General features: G+C 43.5%; 1 protein-coding gene across 4 annotated transcripts in view; it reads right to left on the bottom strand.

The window, feature by feature from the left end:
• Frmpd3 (FERM and PDZ domain containing 3) overlaps positions 1–17,741 on the bottom strand; it is a 93,347-nt gene that overhangs the window by 27,584 nt on the left and 48,022 nt on the right. For all 4 annotated transcript variants that reach the window (XM_028895140.2, XM_037199430.1, XM_037199432.1 and 1 more), the window contains 5 exons: positions 16,666–16,785; positions 10,916–11,052; positions 10,460–10,586; positions 8,333–8,422; positions 6,086–6,265 (listed from right to left, as the gene is read on the bottom strand). In XM_028895140.2, the coding sequence (XP_028750973.1) occupies positions 6,086–6,265; positions 8,333–8,422; positions 10,460–10,586; positions 10,916–11,052; positions 16,666–16,785 (654 nt within the window). The remainder of the gene's footprint in view (positions 1–6,085; positions 6,266–8,332; positions 8,423–10,459; positions 10,587–10,915; positions 11,053–16,665; positions 16,786–17,741) is intronic.

Below are 17,741 nucleotides of genomic sequence, written 5' to 3'. Positions count from 1 at the left end.
GGGCATGATTCTTATGGTTAGTCATTGTGGTAGTTGGAATATAACTGGCCCCCAGAAGCTCATAGGGAGTGGCACTCTTAGGAGGTGTGGCTTTGTTGGGAGTGGGTACAGTCTTGTTGGAGGAAGTGTGCCATTGTGGGGGTGGGCTTTGAGATTTTCTATGCTCAGGATACCGACTTCCTGTTGCTTGAAAGCAAAGATGTAGCCAGCACCACATCTGCCTGCGTGCCACCATGCTCCCCGCCATGATGGCAATGGACTGAACTTCTGAAACTGTAAGTAAGCCACCTCAATTAAAGTTTTTTTTTTTTTTTAATTTTTTTTATAAGAGTCACCATGGTCCTACCGTCTTCAGAGCAATGAAAAACATAACTAAGAAAGTTATGGCTGAGACAGCAGACTCTCTCAGAATATTCTCAGGCCAGAGTGGGCTAGCTAGAAGAAAATGGGTTAGGCTTGATTTCTAACTTCTGCGTCCTTTGCTAAGGAAATTCAAACAGCTGAAATGGAAGGTTCCGTGTGCAGTAGTGTACTCATCTTACAACCAGATTCTCTCCTGTTGGTTTACCTTACACTTATTTGTTTTATATGAATATGTCTCTCAGTATGTGTTCAGGACGTGAGTGTGGAAGTCAGAGGACAGCTTATAGGAGTTGGTTCTCTTCTGTCACTGTGTAGATATGGGGACTAATCTCAGGTCCCCAGGACTTGATAGAAGGCTTCTTTACCCTATGAACTGTCTCACTTGCCTTCCCCACTTCTTTTTGAGCTAGGTTCTCCCTATATAACCCAAGCTGGCCTTAAACTTCCTAAGTGCTGGGATTCTAGGCAGTCATCATCATGTACAATTGCAGCCAGTTCTTTGAAACTCAAATCCGTGTGTTTGCTGATTTCTGTGGTATCTATGCTCCAACCAAGCTATTAGTATGATGTTGTCATTCATTTTTCATATTCATGTGGAAAAAGATTGAATGTTGCTGTGGCCATTTCAAAGAGCATGGTTTTAGTAACCCACACAGCAGACATCACTGAAGCTTTTTGGTAACAAAAGCTGGCTGCAAATGGCATGCTTATCAATCAAATAATATCTTTATTGCAGCATATGAGAGCTGGGGATGTAGCTCAGTTAGTAGAGTGCATTCACAGCTTGCCTACCATTTACAAAACCTTGGGTGTGGTTGTTGTGAAATACTACTATTTTAACTGTGTGTAAAGGTGTGTTACATTTATTTTTGCTGCCTTTGTTAACAATGCAAAGATGTGTTGCATTCTTTTATGTTTCATTTGTTTAAATCTGTAAAGCTGTGTTACTTTGCTTGTCTAAAACACCTGATTGGTCAAATAAAGAACTGAACAGCCAATAGCTAGGCAGGATAGAGAAGTAGGCAGGGATGGCATGCAGAGAGGATAAATAGGAGGAGAAATCTAGAGAAGAGAAGAAGAGCAAGAAAAGGAGAAGGAGAAGAGGATGCCAGGGGCCAGTCACCCAGCCACATAGCCAGCCACCGAGAAAGAAGGAAAGAAAGATATATAGACTAAAGAAAAGTAAAAAGCCTAGAGGTAAAATGTAGTTAAAGAGAAATGGGATAATTCAAGTTAGAAAAGCTGGCTAGAAACAAGCCAAGCTAAGGCCAGGCATTCATAAGTAAGAATAAGTTTCCATATATTTATTTGGGAGCTGGGTGGCAGGTCTCCAAAGAGTGAAAAAACAAACAAACAAACAAAAAAACCTACATGTGGTGACACATAAATTGTGCATGGTGAGACATACCTTTAATCACAGTGCTTGGGAGATAGAGGCAGGAAAATCATGAGTTCATGGTCATTTTATTATCTTAGCTATATAGAAAGCCAGCCTGAGATACATGAGACCCTATCTCAAAAGTAAAATAAAGGAAGGAAAGGGAGGAAAAAGAAAAATGTAATATATGAGTACTTGTTATTTGAAAAACCTCATGGCATTAATCTCTTATTGTCATTATAACACATAACTCCAAATTTAGTAGTTCAAATAATACACACTTATTCCTATATAGTCTTGGAAGTCAGAGTTCTGATACAGGTTTTACTGGGTTAAAAATCAAGTGCAAGACTGTCACTTTTTGTGGTCTAGAGTTGAATCTATTTCCTTGCCTTCCTTAATCCTGGAAGTCACCACACTCTTGGTCCTTGGCCTCTTCCCTAATGAAGGCTAGCAAGGGTGAGCTGAGTCTTCTCATCACATCTCTCTAACTTCACCTCCAGATTCTCTGTTCCACATAGACTGACTCCATTGACTGCATTAGTCCCACTTGAATAATTCATGCTAATCTCCCTATTCTAAGGTCAGTTGATTAGCAATCTTAATTGCATCTGCACTTTTTATTCCTCTCTGTCATAGCATATTCACAGGTTCTGAGGATTATGGAATACACATATTTAGGAGGGGATTATTCTACCTATTGTAATGGTAAATCCTATTACAGCTTATAACAATTATGACACCGAGTGGATAATTCTCCCGAAGTTTTCTTTTGCATTTTGTCAATTGCTCTTAATAGGGTATACCTGAACCATTTATCACTTGGTTACACTTCTGAGCACTCATATCATCTCCCTGACTATTGGTCATAGCTTACTCCTAAACTGCAACCTTTAAAAGCCTGATCTACACACCAAATACAATGCATTTATCTCCAAAGGTAGTGTCATCTCACCACCTACTCACGATCTGCTGGAGTTCTTTACACCTATCACTGTTCTTTAGTGGACATTGGATATGTGCAGTAGGCAATAGGGGTAAGAATAAGAAAACATGTGCGCTGTGTGCAACACAGGAGGGGTCTCCCTTGCCCATCTTCATACATCACATGTTTCACATCTGCTCCTTGGCTTCATAGTTGTCTTGCTTCCACCCTTCTTTCATGCTGCTCCAAATCAGCTTTCATTCTGGTACCCCTCTGCTCAAGGACCTACAGTGCATTCCTACTAATCAACCACATTGAATCTAAATTTCTTCAACTGGCCTGGGAGGCTTTGAACCGACTTGTTCTGCCCGCCCCTAATCTCCAATCTCTTCTCTCCTTATTTTCCTCTCCAGCCAAGCGACTCTGCTCATGGACCTGCACATATGGCTTACTTATTTCCGTGCTTGCTCCTTGCCTTTGAACACATCCCACTCCTCTCTGCTAATTCATGCCTATCACTTCAAGATCCAGCTCTAAACACCCTCTCGAGGAAGCTAGTTCTGGTTAACTCCTTCTCGTTCTTTTCATTCCACATTCCATACCACATTTATCTATGACATTTACTTCATACTGCTTTTTTAGAAAGAGATGTATTTTAGTTTTGTATTTGTATGTATGCATGTATGCGTGTGTGTGTGTGTGTGTGTGTGTGTGTGTGTGTGTGTGTGTGTGTGTTCCCCAAGAGGGTGAACCTCATCTGATTCCAGAGTTATATAGGTGTTCTGGTGCGGTGTCAAGGTAGGTCATGTATGCTTGTGATTCCAGCCACCCTGATGAGAGTGAGTTTCTTTGAAATGTTCATTCATGTTCAACACTGTGAGTGGATCACTTCCAGAAATAAATAGGGTGCTCCTCACTCAGGAGACAAATACTGAATCCAGCTCAGCCTCTTTCCTCCCAGACCTCTGGTCACATAGGTAGGTCTTCAACCTATGCTCACTCTAATTCATTGTATTACAAAATCATTTGGAGAAAATAAAAAACTTAAATAAATATTGATGCCCAGGTAGTACTTCTAACCATTGAAATCATCAGTTTTAGCAGGGTAATAGTGCACACCTTTAATCCCATCACTTGGGAGGCAAGAAGTAAGCAGATCTCCGTGAGTTCAAGGCCAGTCTGGTCTATAGAGTGAGTTCCAGGACAGCCAGGGCTACACAGAGAAACCCTGTCTCCAAAAAAAGGAGGACATCAGTTTTCAGAGTAGGGCCCAGGTGTCTTTATTTTTTAAAACCTCTCATGGAATTTCTATTGTGCTACTGATGTGAAAACCTCATTCATGAAATATTGAAGGCTGAAAAAAGAAAGCTGTTTCTCTGTTTTAAACCCCTTCTATATCTCTGTGAGCCACACTTCCCTGCATGTCTTGTTTTTCCTCCCCTTTCCTTACCAGTTCATTTGGCATTGTACCCAACAACATCTGAAGAGAGGAGCAAACAAATGGTTGAGAAAGTGGTCACAACCCAATTAAACATCAGCACCAGGCAGATTCCCAAGCCAATGGGAATCCTGTGTATCACAGGTGGAAAAATTAACATATTAAAGCTCCCTGGGTTTTGCAAACACAAAAATAAATAATTGGTTCTTTTTGAAACAGCAAAACACTCCACTGCTTAATCTGTTAACTACATGTCCTTGTGGGAAAGCCTTTAAGAAGGGAAAGCTGTACCTCCCTCGGAGAACCTCTGCAGCTGGCAGGAAGGCCTGCCCCCTGCCCACACTGGTCACTGTATTCAAACAGGAGAACTGTGGAGGGGGTGGCTGACCATTGCTGCCAGACTTCTGCGACAGCTGCTTGCCAGTCTGAAGGTGCTGATCTGTGGGGACGGTTCTGAGGTTCTAGCTGGACTTTGGGAGATGAGATGGGATGTTGGCTCTGACTGTTCATCCACTCCCCAGAACCACTGGGTCCATGTATAGACATACCTCTTACATAGCTCAGAGTGGGTGCTCCCCAACTAATACACATGTGGGATGGGCAGAGATAGGTTAAGGCATACACTTCTTTAATCTCTGAGGCAGACATTTATCTTGACATTCCATATGAGTGTGATTTTTTTATTTTTATTTTTATTTTTTTTTTTACATTTTACAGTGCTAGGGATGGAATTTAGGGTCTTTCCTATGCTAGTCAAGTGCTCTATTACTGAGCTTCCTCACCAGCCATAAGCACTTTTTGGTGGGGCTGGGAAGATGGCTGAGTTAGCAAAGTGCAAGCATGAGGACCTGAGTACCACCCCTAGCATCCATGTAAACAAACAGGGTGTGGGAGCAATGCACCTTCAATGCAAGGGCTGAGAAGGAGACGACAAGAGGATCTCTGGGCCTTGCTGGCCAGCCAGGCCAGCCAAATAGGCCTTGGTCCTGTCTAAAAAAGTAAGATGCAGAGCAACTGAGGAAGACACCTCTGGACTCCACTTGCATGAGCATATACACCTGTACACACTGAACACACACACAGATATTTTGAGACAAGGACTCCCTCCCTATTTAGCCAAAGCATGCTGTGAAATTTAATTTTCCTCTCAGCCTACCACGTGGCTATGAATACAGACAGGTATGCAACACCATACCCAGCTATATGAATTTTATATTTTATATTTTATATTCTTTCTTTCTTGTAATCACCATGTAGGCAGTAATGCTCCTGCCTCAGCTTTCTGAATACTGGGATTACAAGCCACCGTGATATCCATAAATTCAAATTTCTGTTTGTGCTATGACAAGAAGAACTGTGGAATGATGGTTTGGGTAGCTCCTGGTGCTCCAGCTCTCTGTGGAGAACTGACTCAGATTAACCCAACACTTTCTAGCCCTACATAGTGCTGTGTGGTAGTTTGAATGAGAATGGTCCCCGTAGGAGCATATGTTTGAATACCTGGACATCTCCGATTGATAGTGCTGTTTGGGAAGGATTAGAAGGTATGGTCTTCTTGGAGGAGGTGTGTCACTAGGGGTGGATTTTGAAGTTTCAAAAACCCACACCATTCCCAGTTAGCTTTCTCTGCCTTGTATTTGTGACTCAAGATGTGAGTGTTCAGCTACTGGGCCAGTGCTATGCTTACTGCCTGTCTGCTGCCCTGCTCACGGACTCTCACCCTCTGATAAGTAAATGCGTTCTTTTACAAGTTTTCTTGGTCATGCTATCTTAATGAGAGCAATGGAACAATAACTAAGGCATGCTGACAACCACCTTAGCTGGTCTAAGACCTAGAAGATGGAGGAGGGAAAGGTGAAGACAGAGTTCTGTAGAGAAGCGACTTCAGAATCTCTGAGCCTCCCTTCACATGCTCCATCTCTCTTTCCTTGTCCCTCAGGGCTGTTCCTGGAAAGAAGTAGCACCCCAAAGCAGGGCTCACCTTGGCATCCATGATGCTGGTCTCCACTCGGGCCACGCCTTGGTTCTCCCGGAACAGCTGGATCTTGCTGATCTTGCTGAACTCGGACAGCACAGTGGTGAGGTTGGTTTTGAGGTCAATAACATGGCTGATGCCGTGACGGGGTCCCACCAGGAGAGTGGTGGCTGACTGCTTCTCGTCCTAGTGCCCAAGTGTGCCAGGCAGACAACATTCACAGACAGAGTGGAGAGAAGGTCCAGGGAGAAGAGGCAGTGAGGAAGAGAAAATATGAATTATGTTGGTTCTGCTGGGGTGTGTGAGGAGTGGGGGAAGGGAGGAGAAATACCCGAGGCTCAGTGCCAGTGTTAAAAAGGCAACCTCGATGGGAAAATAGTCTGGAACCTCCCTGGTACAGGATCCTAGATCCTCACCCTAAATCACACCTTAGCTACAGCAGTAAGTTAAGTGAGCAGCATCAGGGCTGGCTCTAACAAAATCCCGAGGTAGGTGAAGTATGTTCTTTCTGGTGCTTTGGGAGAACTTTCCCTTATCGAGCCCTGAGGTACTTTTCACAATTGCTTGAAAGCCATCCAAAGCTCTTACTCGGTGCTTTTGCCTGACTAGGCAGCATTATGTCTGGCTTTTACCCACCCTCCACCAACTCGCACTTCTCACCCAGTGCCAAAGTCAAAGTGAAAAAATAACTTTGCCTAAGGCATTCATGGTTGTTTAGGTGCTTAATGAAGGGATCCCTAGATTTACCCTTTAATAGGTACTCCAGCAGCCTTGACTCTAAGCGATGACCAATAGGAGTTTGAGCAATGTCAGGATGGTGGAAGAGAGATTTGAGGGTATGTGTGGGTGAAGGGAGGGGCCAGGGGGCTATCAGAGTTCTACAGATCCCTGTGTACAAATGGCTGCTGCTAGGTCTGACAGGCTGGATTCCCTTAAATGGGGCTGACAAACTCCTTGAAGCTATCATCAAAGCGGAGCCTTCTGCTGGCCCACTCCCTGCTATTAACATCACCCCGGGAACCTCTTAAGTCTGCCTACAGGCACTTTGATAAGCCGATTGTCTCCAGTGTGCCATGCTAGCACGACAGTGTGTTCCACGGAGCATGACAAGCACCTGGAGCCAATCAGTAAGATGATTTGAATTTCTTTTTACCCAAGTCAACTAGACTGGAGTAGTCTTAGAGATGGTGCCAGCTGAGCCCTGCCTCAGAGCATCACTGTGCAGTGCAGGTTCTGGGGAGGCAGGGGGCAGTATGGAGACTCAGGAAACCTGGCCTAGGGGACTATGGGAATATATATATATATATATGTAAAGGCAAACAAATAGAGTAGGGGTTGGCAAACTATGGCCCATGGGCCAAATATGGCCCATCACCTGTTTCATATGCCTCAATGGTTAAAAATAAAATTTTAAAACATTTTTAAAAGGTTGGAAAGAAGTCAAAAGAACCATATTTTTGTCACATGAAAACTCTGTGAAATTCAAATTTCTGTGTCTCGAAATAGCTATTGGCACAGTGTAAGGCCCATTTGTTAATACATTGTAGTTGTTTTCATGCTAAGACAGCAGGACTGGCTGGCTGCTACAGAGATCCATTTGATCCACCAACAAAAGGCAAGCATATTCTCTATCTGGCTCTTCACAGACAAAGGTTGTCAATCCCTGGAATATAGGAAGGGGGCACAGAAGGGTTGATAAGGGGCATTGAAAGCAGTTGTAGTTGGATCTCATTATCTATAGGGATTGGTTTCAATGACTCTGTTGTAGATACCAAAATCCATGGGTGCTTAGTTCCTATATAAAATGGCATAGCATTTGCATATCATTTGCACATATGTTCTTGTGTACTTTTGAGAAAGGGTCTTATATATGCAAGGATGGCCTCAATCTTGAACTCATGATCCTTGTTCTTCAGCCTCTAGAGTGCTGGGATTACAAGCATGCAATATCACATCTGACCCTACTGTATGCTTTAAACCCTCTCAAGAATACTTACAATACCTAACACAGTGCAAATATTGTGTACATAGTTGTTATACTGTTATGTCTAGATAATAATGACAAGAAAAATGTCTATACATGCTCAGTACCAACACGTTTTTTCTTGGACTATTTTTGATCTGCAGTTGGTTGGATCCATGGATGCAGTGGATGCTTTGAATATGAGAGCTAACCGATTTTGTCCCTCCAACGAAGGTCTGGTTCCCTCCCCCTGGCCCCACACTTTGCCCCTCCCGCATAGTCCCACTGACCAGGCCTACAGTGTTGAATAAAACACCAGTGAAGGTCGGAAGTTCATTCAGAATTCGAAGGTACTGGAGCTTTGCTTGAATTGCGGAGCCCTGTAGAAACAACCCACCTTGAAATAAGAATCCAGAAAAGCACAGACAAACAAGCCCACATCCTCCAACACCTCTTATGGCAGGTGCTAGTCATCAGCCTACTCTGTGGAAATGAGAAGGGCCTGGGTAAAGCCGGAAGGAAGTTCCAGTTTGGATGGCTCTCACCTTCAGCATTCCACCTACCTTTCTAAGCACTCCTCAGACCTCTTGATCCCAACACCTAAAGTATCGATTGAATCTGTTTGTTCTTGCACTAATTCAAGCACTTTGCCCCAACTCTGACATCACCCAATCAATGCATCTCTCCTAAGATCCTTCAGAACCTTAGTCTCATTGACACTGCCAATCATGGGGTCCCACTTGGTGCCTTCATACTGAGTACTCCCAAGTCCCAAGCCTGTTCTTCCTCTGGGCTTCCAGGTCTCTGTCAGCATGTCTGGGGCAACTGAGCTGGAAACCTGTGAGGAACACAGGACTCTCCCTTCATACTCTGATCTGTGGACCATCAATATTTATTTTACTCCCCCCCCACCCCGATTTCATCTTGAATGGATCTACCTATTTCTTTTGCCCTCTACCACTGCTTTGACATTCCCTCCTATGTCAGGGCCTTGGGAACTCAGCTTCTTTCTCTCAGTTACCCCCACCTAGTGTTAGTGGGAACATCCTAAAACATAGTAAATTGAATCACATCAGTTTCCTGCTTCAGCTCCTCCATGGCTCCCTGCTGCCTATAGGGTTGTGTGTAACCTCTTTCTAGGGCACAGAAAGCCCTCCAAGAACTGACTTCTGCCGACCTCCCTAGTCTCCCTCCTGTCTCTGCCTCCACCAGCTTTGTGTCTCTTATATTCTGTAGCTTTGCATAGGCTGAACCATTTATGTCTTTGCCCGGCTACCATGATTCCCATGGTCGGCTTCTGTAGAGATGGATCTCCCGGAGGAGAAACATCTTCCTCTTAGTACTGCTTCTAGCAGTTCATCTAGATAAGCTCCTATCTGTCTATCTTTCAAGTCTCAGCCCTGGCATTAAATATACCAGTTCTTCCTCTCCTAGCCTGGGCTTGGCATCTGTCTCTCCCGAACACGTTCTGAATACCAGTGCCTGCTCCTTTGTGGTGGGAATTATGGTTTTATTGCCCTACTTGACTATGCCTGACTCAAGGGCTAAAGCCAGGCTTTCTTCATAGAAAAAAAAAATCTTTGCTGCGGAGATGGTGGTGAGCACTGGTGCTCTCAGCCAAGAAAAAAAAAATACCAATCTGATTAAACATGCACAGTAAGGTGGGAATGGCTTAGCTCTCTGGGGAAATTTGCATCTTAAAAGGGAAGCTAGTTGGTAATTCAAGAAATCTGGAATGGGTGGCATATATGGGGGTGATTGTGTCTCCTGTCTACATCTGCATGCTGATTCTAGTATTTGTCACCATCCTCCAGCCTCTTGGGAAGGAAGCACAAGCAGATGGCGTCTTAGCAGCCTAAGAAGGCCCAGCAGGGCCAGGGGAGGTGGGAAAGAAGCCTTTCAGAGGCAAAGACTGGTGTCTCCTAGAATTCAGAAGACAGCCCAGCAGTGGCCCCAGCTCTGCATCAGGCTTTTATCTCCTCAGATTCCCTAGTTTAGGTCTGATGGATTAGGAAGCTAGTGAGGGACAGAGCAGTCACTCTCTTGAAAAATACGTGCCTCTCTCAGGGGCCAACGCCTTCCACAGGACAGGTGCTCCATTAGTACTAATTGGTGAAAGACTCCAAGAATGACCTTCCTTATTTCTCCTTTCTTTTTAAGGACACAGTGGCTTGCAGTGATGTGTTGCTAAGCCTATTTGGGCAAGGTTTGGAGCAAACTGCTTTCTGTAAATGCCTCACACCTGGCCAAGTCAGATGTGTACCCTAGTCAAAAAGAATGATGGAATGTGCACCCAAGAAAGTGGCAGATTGTGCACCCGAGTCAGAAAGAGTGGTAGAAATCCCCAGAGTACCACTCAGGACCCTTCTGAGGCCTCTAGTGTTTAAACATGGTGCCCAATGGTTTCCTCTGGGTACCTTGGTGCTGCTAGAAGGATGCATTTGGTGGGCCTTCAGTTGTTGAGAGAGAGATTTCCGAAGGTTCTTCTCTTTGATGCCCTGCAGGAGGGAGGGGGGAAGAAAGGGTTCCAGGCCCCATTCCTTCCTAAAACCAGAAGAAAAGCAAGAGATTAGTGAGAGAGGCAAAATGGGATCAAGGGAGGGAGAGATGGCAAGAAAGAACCTGAGTAACTCTGAGAAGCAGAGATGGAGAAACAGGGACTAGGAAAGAGAAAGAAGGATAAGGACAGGCAAACTGACCATGAGTACCCAGTAGAAACTATAGCTCTAAAGCATGGTAGGCTAGGTATCAGGAATTCCAATTCTTACCCCTATAGAATGGCTATGACCTTGAAAAGCAGAGCACAGCTCAGCAATTGAACCTTCTTATAGGCAGCTATTTGTCCCCTCCGGAAGGGCCCTTTCACAACTCACTCCACATTCTTGAGTGTGATCTTCTGACTTGGCCGAGTGGCTGAGACAGTGATATAGATGTGGAGGGCAGCAAGGTCCAAAAGCATCTCCGGCTTGGGGTCCATTCCGAAGCGTTCTCGGATAACATCATTACGACTCTGTGAGAGAGGGTGGACCAGATCTATCAGTTAAAGGAGATACCGCTTCCCTCTCTGCTCCCTAGCTTGCCCCCAGGGTCCCAGAAAAGAATCACGCCACCAGCAAGACATGATAGAGCAAGTGAAAGAGAGGGCTGCTGCCCTTGGGGAAGAGCCAACAGGGGAGCCTTAGGTCACAGAGACACTATGTGCTTGGTTCAGCACATATTAGACACTCAGAGGCAGGTCACATAATAGCAAGACACAATGGGTAGAAAAGTCCGCATTGCTGTGCAAGTGAGACCTGGCTCGTTTCCCTTTCTTTCTCCTCTTCTAAGAGACATCTTGCTCTTTGGGGTTCCTGTACTCAACCACTAGCCATACCAGGCTCTTGTAATAGTCCAGATGAGAACATGGAGAGAAAGACACTGGGAGAGGCTCTCTGTGGGGCTCTGGCCCAGAAGCCCATGGTGAGGGGTAGTTTGCAGAGATGGAGCAGGCATTCTGTTCCTTGAGAGTCAAAGGACAAAAACATTGATGTGTCAATATTCCTTATGCTGTCTTAGAGGGAATACCTTGTAGGTGATAGTCAAGGGTATAATAGATAACCTTCCAAACTCTAGGGGTCAACACCCAGCTACTGATGACTCCACCTTCATTTGAACAGCTGTCCTTTGGTTGAGGTTGTAATGCAAAGGGCCCTGGGACTAGGGAGCCACAGTGGTATCACTACAGCAAAGGAAAAGAACAGGAAAAGGATACTTCAGCCCAGTGTGGTGGCTCATGACTGTAAATAAATCCAGCACTTTGGAGGCTGAGGCAGGAGAATTGGAAGGCCAGCTTGGGCTACACATTGAGTTCTAGGCTGGCCTGGTCTATAAATCAAGACTGTATCAAAAAGGGGGTGAGTGAGAAGAAAATAAATACTTATTGTTTATCTAAACAGAAAATCCAGTAGACTCTACAAAAACCCTCTAAAACTATTTGCTGAGTACGGCAAAGTTACAAGGCATAACAATCACTCTAAACATGTATTTCTATATGCTACCAACAAACAATTGGAATTACAAATCTAAATCGTTGCTGAGTGTCATGGCTCAAGTCTATAATCCCAGGATTTGGGAGGCTGAGGTAGGAAGATGGCTCCATAGTTCAATACTCGCATGGCCTACACAGTTCCAGACTAGCCTGAGTTACAGAATTAGACTATGTCTTAAAAACAACAGCAACAGCAGCAACAACAACAAAAATAAAAATCATTTATTATGGCATCAAAATAAGAAATAATTGGGGATAAATCTATCAAAATATGTGAAAAAATCATTATATCAAAAACTTATAAAACACTGCTGAGGAAAATTAAAGACCTCAATCATTATAGAATTATTTTGTTCATGGACTGGAAGACTCAGTATTGTTAACATATCAATTCTTCCTTAATCAATCTACAGATTCCGCACAATTCCAATCCAAATCACAGTAGGATTTTTAAGAGAAATCGACAGGCTGATTTTATAATTCCTGTGAAAAATGCAGAGGGCCTAGAATAAGTAACATTTTTTTTTTTTCAAAAGACAAACAAAGATGGGGACAGATACTATTTGATTTTAAGACTTATTAGAAAGCCCTAGTTATCAATAGAGTGTGTGGTTGGCATAGTGATAGACAGGTAGATCAATAGAATGGAATAGAGGTTCAGAAAGAGATCTACAGATACACAGACAACTGCTTTCCCACTAGATCTAGATGTTTTATTACTTACATAGACTGCTTTTTAATAAAAGTATGAAGGCAATTTAGAGAGGAAAGGATAGGCTTTTCAATGAGTGGAGCTTCAACAACTGTGTATCTATATCTATATGCCAACATACACACACACATACACATACATGAATATACAATACACTGGATAGATGGATACACACACACACACACACACACACACACACACACACACACACACGATATGATACAAGAAAAGCTATCTTTAAAAGAAAAGATTAACAAACTGGACTTCATCAAAATTCAAACATCTGCTCTGTGAAAGACACTGTTTAGAGACCAAAAAGGCCAGACACGGACTGGGAGGAAATAATTGCAAATAACATATCCAACAAATGACTGTTTCCAGAATACATAAAGAACTCTCAAAACTTGATAATAAGAAAACAAATAACCCAATAAAAAGGCAGGAAAATGATTTTGACAGACATTTCATCACAGAAGATGCACAATAGTGAACACATTAAAAATTATCCAACACCACTCGTTACTAGGAAAATGCAAATGGAAACCTGGAAGAGATACTGCTATACAGTATTAGAGTGAAAAAAAAAAAAGACAGACTATACCAAGAGTTCATAAGACTGGAGAAGCTAGAAGTGTAATACATAATGGATAGGAATGTTAGATGGTACAACCACTTTGGAAAATAGCATTAGAATTTCTTTTAGAAAACTAATCAAACCATTATTTTATTAGCTATTTACCCAATAGCAGAACAAGCACACATCTATGCAAAGACTTGGACATGAATACTCATAGAAGGTTCATCTGTAATTGCACAAATCTGAAAATACCTCAAATGTCCATCAACATGTGTAACAAATTCTGATACCGTGATGAATAACACTCAACAAGAAAAATGGCTGAGTGGTGGTGACGCACATGCCTTTAAACCCAGCACTCGAGAGTCAGAGGCAGGAGGATGTCTGTGAGTTCAAGGCCAGCCTGGTCTACAAAGTGAGTTTCAGGACAGCCAGGACTACACAGAGAAACCCTGTCTTAAAATAATCAAACCAAACCCCCCCACCCCCGAAAAAAACCTGAGGAAAATCAGCCAGTTCAGAATAAGTATACATATTGTATGGTTTAATTTACATAAACTCTTGGAAATGAAAACAAATTTATAGTGACAGAAAGTCAGTCAGAGGTTGCCTGGGGGGATGAGTTACACAGGAGCCTGAGGAATGAATGTCAATGATATTGGATATGTTCAATATTTTGATTGTGGTGATGGCTGTGGGTGACAATTTATCATAGTGTTCACTTTGAACATGTGCAGTTTGTTATGTGCCAATTAGACCTTGGTTAAAAAAAAACTGAAATTTTTAAAAAGGGAAAATCCAGATGAAGTCTATATTATCATAACTATCATGTTGGGCACGATCTTGTCATCAGATTCCAAAGTATGAGAACCAAGGCAATCCCTGGAAGTTTGAATGAAGAAATTCAGGACAAACAAAATGAGAAGTAAACTAAACCACACAACCCATTGTGCCCCTAGAGGTTTGGCAAAGGAACTTGAGGCTGAGAAATGTTCTTAACATTTTAGCTTGTCAGAAAGGGCAGAAAGGACAACTGCCGTGGCTCTCATTGCAGTCCCAAGTGACAGCCTGGGAGACAGATAAGTTTGGGTTTTTTTCCTCATCAAGTGCTGCATATGTCCTGTGGGCACCTAAAGCCCACCATGGCCTAAAATGAACTTATCCTGTCTCCAAGCTCATGGCACTGCCTTTTATTTGCTAACGTGAGGACTGCTACCATCTCTACCAACACTCAGCAAATCAAAGCCTTTACACCTCCCCAGAATCCCACTCCAAATACCCCACTGTTCACAGCCCTGATTGTGGACATCACTTTTCTTCTGGATAATGACCAGGTGACTCCTTTTAGCACTCTTACCCACTCCTCAGCAGGATTTCTTTACCTTGACTGCTCATTAAAATAAGTTGAGATGCTTATTAGAATAAGTTGAGATAATTAAATAATGTCAATGTTTGGGCTCCACTCCCAGATTTGGGGTGGGACAGAATATATTTGTTCCTAGGTAACTCTTTTTTAATTTAATTTAATTTAATTTTTTTTTTGAGACAGGGTTTCTCTGTGTAGTTTTGGTACCTGTCCTGGATCTCACTCTGTAGACCAGGCTGGCCTTGAACTCATAGAGATCCACCTGGCTCTGCCTCCCGAGTGCTGGGATTAAAGGCGTGCGCCACCACCTCTGGTGGTAATTCTTTTTTTTTTTTTTTTTTTTTTTTTTTGGTTTTTCGAGACAGGGTTTCTCTGTGTAGCTTTGCGCCTTTCCTGGAACTCGCTTTGGAGACCAGGCTGGCCTCGAACTCACAGAGGTCCGCCTGTCTCTGCCTCCCAGTGCTGGGATTAAAGGCGTGCGCCGCCGCCGCCGCCGCCGCCGCCGCCGCCGCCGCCGCCGCCGCCGCCGCCGCCGCCACCACCACCACCACCACCCAGCAACGGTAATTCATTTTTAAAAATTATTTTATGTCTATGTGTGTTTGCCTGCACAATTGTCTGTATATCATAAATGTGCCTAGGCTTTGGATCCCCTGGAACTGGTGTTACAGATGGTTTCGAACCTATGTGAGTACTAGGAATTGGATCCAGGTTTTCTTGAAGAACCACCGAGCCATCTTTCCAGCCCCCTCCCAGATAACCTGAATGTTCAGGTAGGGTTAAGGAACCATTGTTCTGAAGTGGTTCCAGTGTCTCAAGAGCTTTGGGCATGGGGAGGGGGTATTAAACTCTCACGGAGAACTGGACATGGTGGTGCCTGCCTGTAAACTCAGCACCTGGAAGGTGGTGGCAGGAGTATCAGAGGCTCAAGGTTATCCTTAAGATATATAGTTCATTTGGGGTCAGCCTGGGACATGCGAGACCCTGTTTTGCTTTGTTTTGCTTTAATCTCATTGAGCCTGTTCAAACAGATCATTGGGATAAGGCCCAAGAATTTACAACTTTAACAAATTTCCAGTTGATGATGCTCTTGGTTCAGGGCCCACATTCTGAGAAGCACTGCCCAGCTTCCAGAATAAAGTCTGCTCTCCGTGGCCTACCAAGCATTCACTCCCTGGTTCCCAGCTCTCCAATTTCATTTTCTATTGCTTCTTACATTACATCCTGTACTGAAGCTGCAATAAATCACTTCTGGTTTTTTCTCGTCAGCATGCCTTTGAAAATGCAAGGGCTTTCGCTTGGACTACAACCCCTCTTTTCCAGCTTTCTATGTAGCAAACATCCACTCATTCTTTACAGCTAAGAGTATACAAATATCTTTCCCTCTGTGAAGCCTTCACTGTCTTTCTCTCCTGTAGGGCTGGCAGACTGCTTCCTAGGTGTCATATTGACATTGAACCCTGTTGTGGTTATAGTTATGAATATAGGAACTCTACTGAGGAAAGTGTATCCTTTCTGCTCCTCTGATGGTCAGGACCCACCATTGGACTTGACCCAGGATATGGGCTCAATAAATATTTCTGGATGGAGTGAGGTCAGCACCATCTCCTTACTGAACCTAGGGATTGGGGGTTGAGAGTTCATGGAACCCAAAAGAGCTTGTTAAACCTTGGGATTCTGTGAAAGCACCAGAGTTCCTGGGACTGCTTGTTTCTGAAAACTGATGGGAACTGAGTGGACAAGTAGACAGCACCTTGACAATCAAATTCAAGTCACCAGATTGGCCAACTTGACAATGGACTACAATAGTAGCAAGAAAGGAAAAGGCCTTCAGAGCAAGCTGAAGGTTGACCTTACATAGCAACTTCATTGTGATGGCAGAAGAGCCTGCCTGCTTGTTTGTCCACTGCTCTATCTTTGTGTCCCCAAGCCAGACTCTACCTGGATGTATAGGTACTCGAAAGCAGCAGGATCCCGACGCAGCAGCTCCACGGGGTCTTTGGGAAAGAAGCTGATTCGGAAGAGGCATTTCATTCCATGATAGTGTGTCCGCTGTACCACCTGAAACCCCAGGAGGAGAGGGTGGAGAAGAAACCATAGAATCAATGACTGGGAGGGGGCAGGCAGCTTGGTGGCTTCTTAAAGTAGGTGTAGGGATGAGCTAGGCTGTTGTTTCCCACTTTTGTTTCTTTCATACCTGGAAAATTCATATTGAGTATGCCTCTCTCATCCTGGGTTTTACTTTCCCTGGTTTCAGTTACCCACAGATATCCTCAGCCCAAAATAGAAACTTCAAGAAATAAACAACTCATAACTTTTACTATAATATAGTTTTATAATTACCCTATTTTTATATTATTAATTTATCAATGAAGCTTTTTTCTTTTGAGACAGGACTCACTTTGTAGACCTGGTTGGCCTTGAACTCATAGAGATTCCCCCTTCCTCTGTTTCCTGAGTGCTAGGATTAAAGACGTGTGCCAGCATGCCTGGCTGTGACTAGTATTTTTTAATCACTTTTTTAGGACATGGTCTTTATCAAGAATGAGGTCTATGCAGTAGCTCATGCATAATCCTAGTACTTGGGAGGCTGAGGCAGGAAGGTCATCACAAGTTTGAGGGTAGTCTGAGATATATAGCAAGACCCCGTTGTTTCATTGCCCCTACAAAGAACTGAGTCTAAGTGCTAAGATGGGAGTGAGGGGTGAGGGGCCCTGAAAATGTATCAGATTATTCTTGCAGACAGGCTTAGCATCTAACAGACTAATTGATGCTTAGAGAGTTCAAAGGAAGACTGAAAACCTCATTTAGAGATACAGATGAAACATGCTGGCAATACAATGGTAATTGTTGAAGCTGGAGATGGACACTAGGGTTTATCATATGATATTTCATATAGATTGTGTATGTTTGAAAATTTTTCATAATAAAGAAGTTTGAAATCCCATTTGGAACAAGAAGCCAATTTGACTCAGAGGACTATTTGTTGGCTAGAGTAGGAGGTGCCTCAGCTCTCT

This window comes from Peromyscus leucopus, chromosome X, assembly GCF_004664715.2.
Source record: "Peromyscus leucopus breed LL Stock chromosome X, UCI_PerLeu_2.1, whole genome shotgun sequence".
Taxonomy (NCBI): domain Eukaryota; kingdom Metazoa; phylum Chordata; class Mammalia; order Rodentia; family Cricetidae; genus Peromyscus; species Peromyscus leucopus.
Note: the sequence above shows the minus strand (reverse complement) of the source record. Positions and strands in the feature narration are given on the sequence as shown.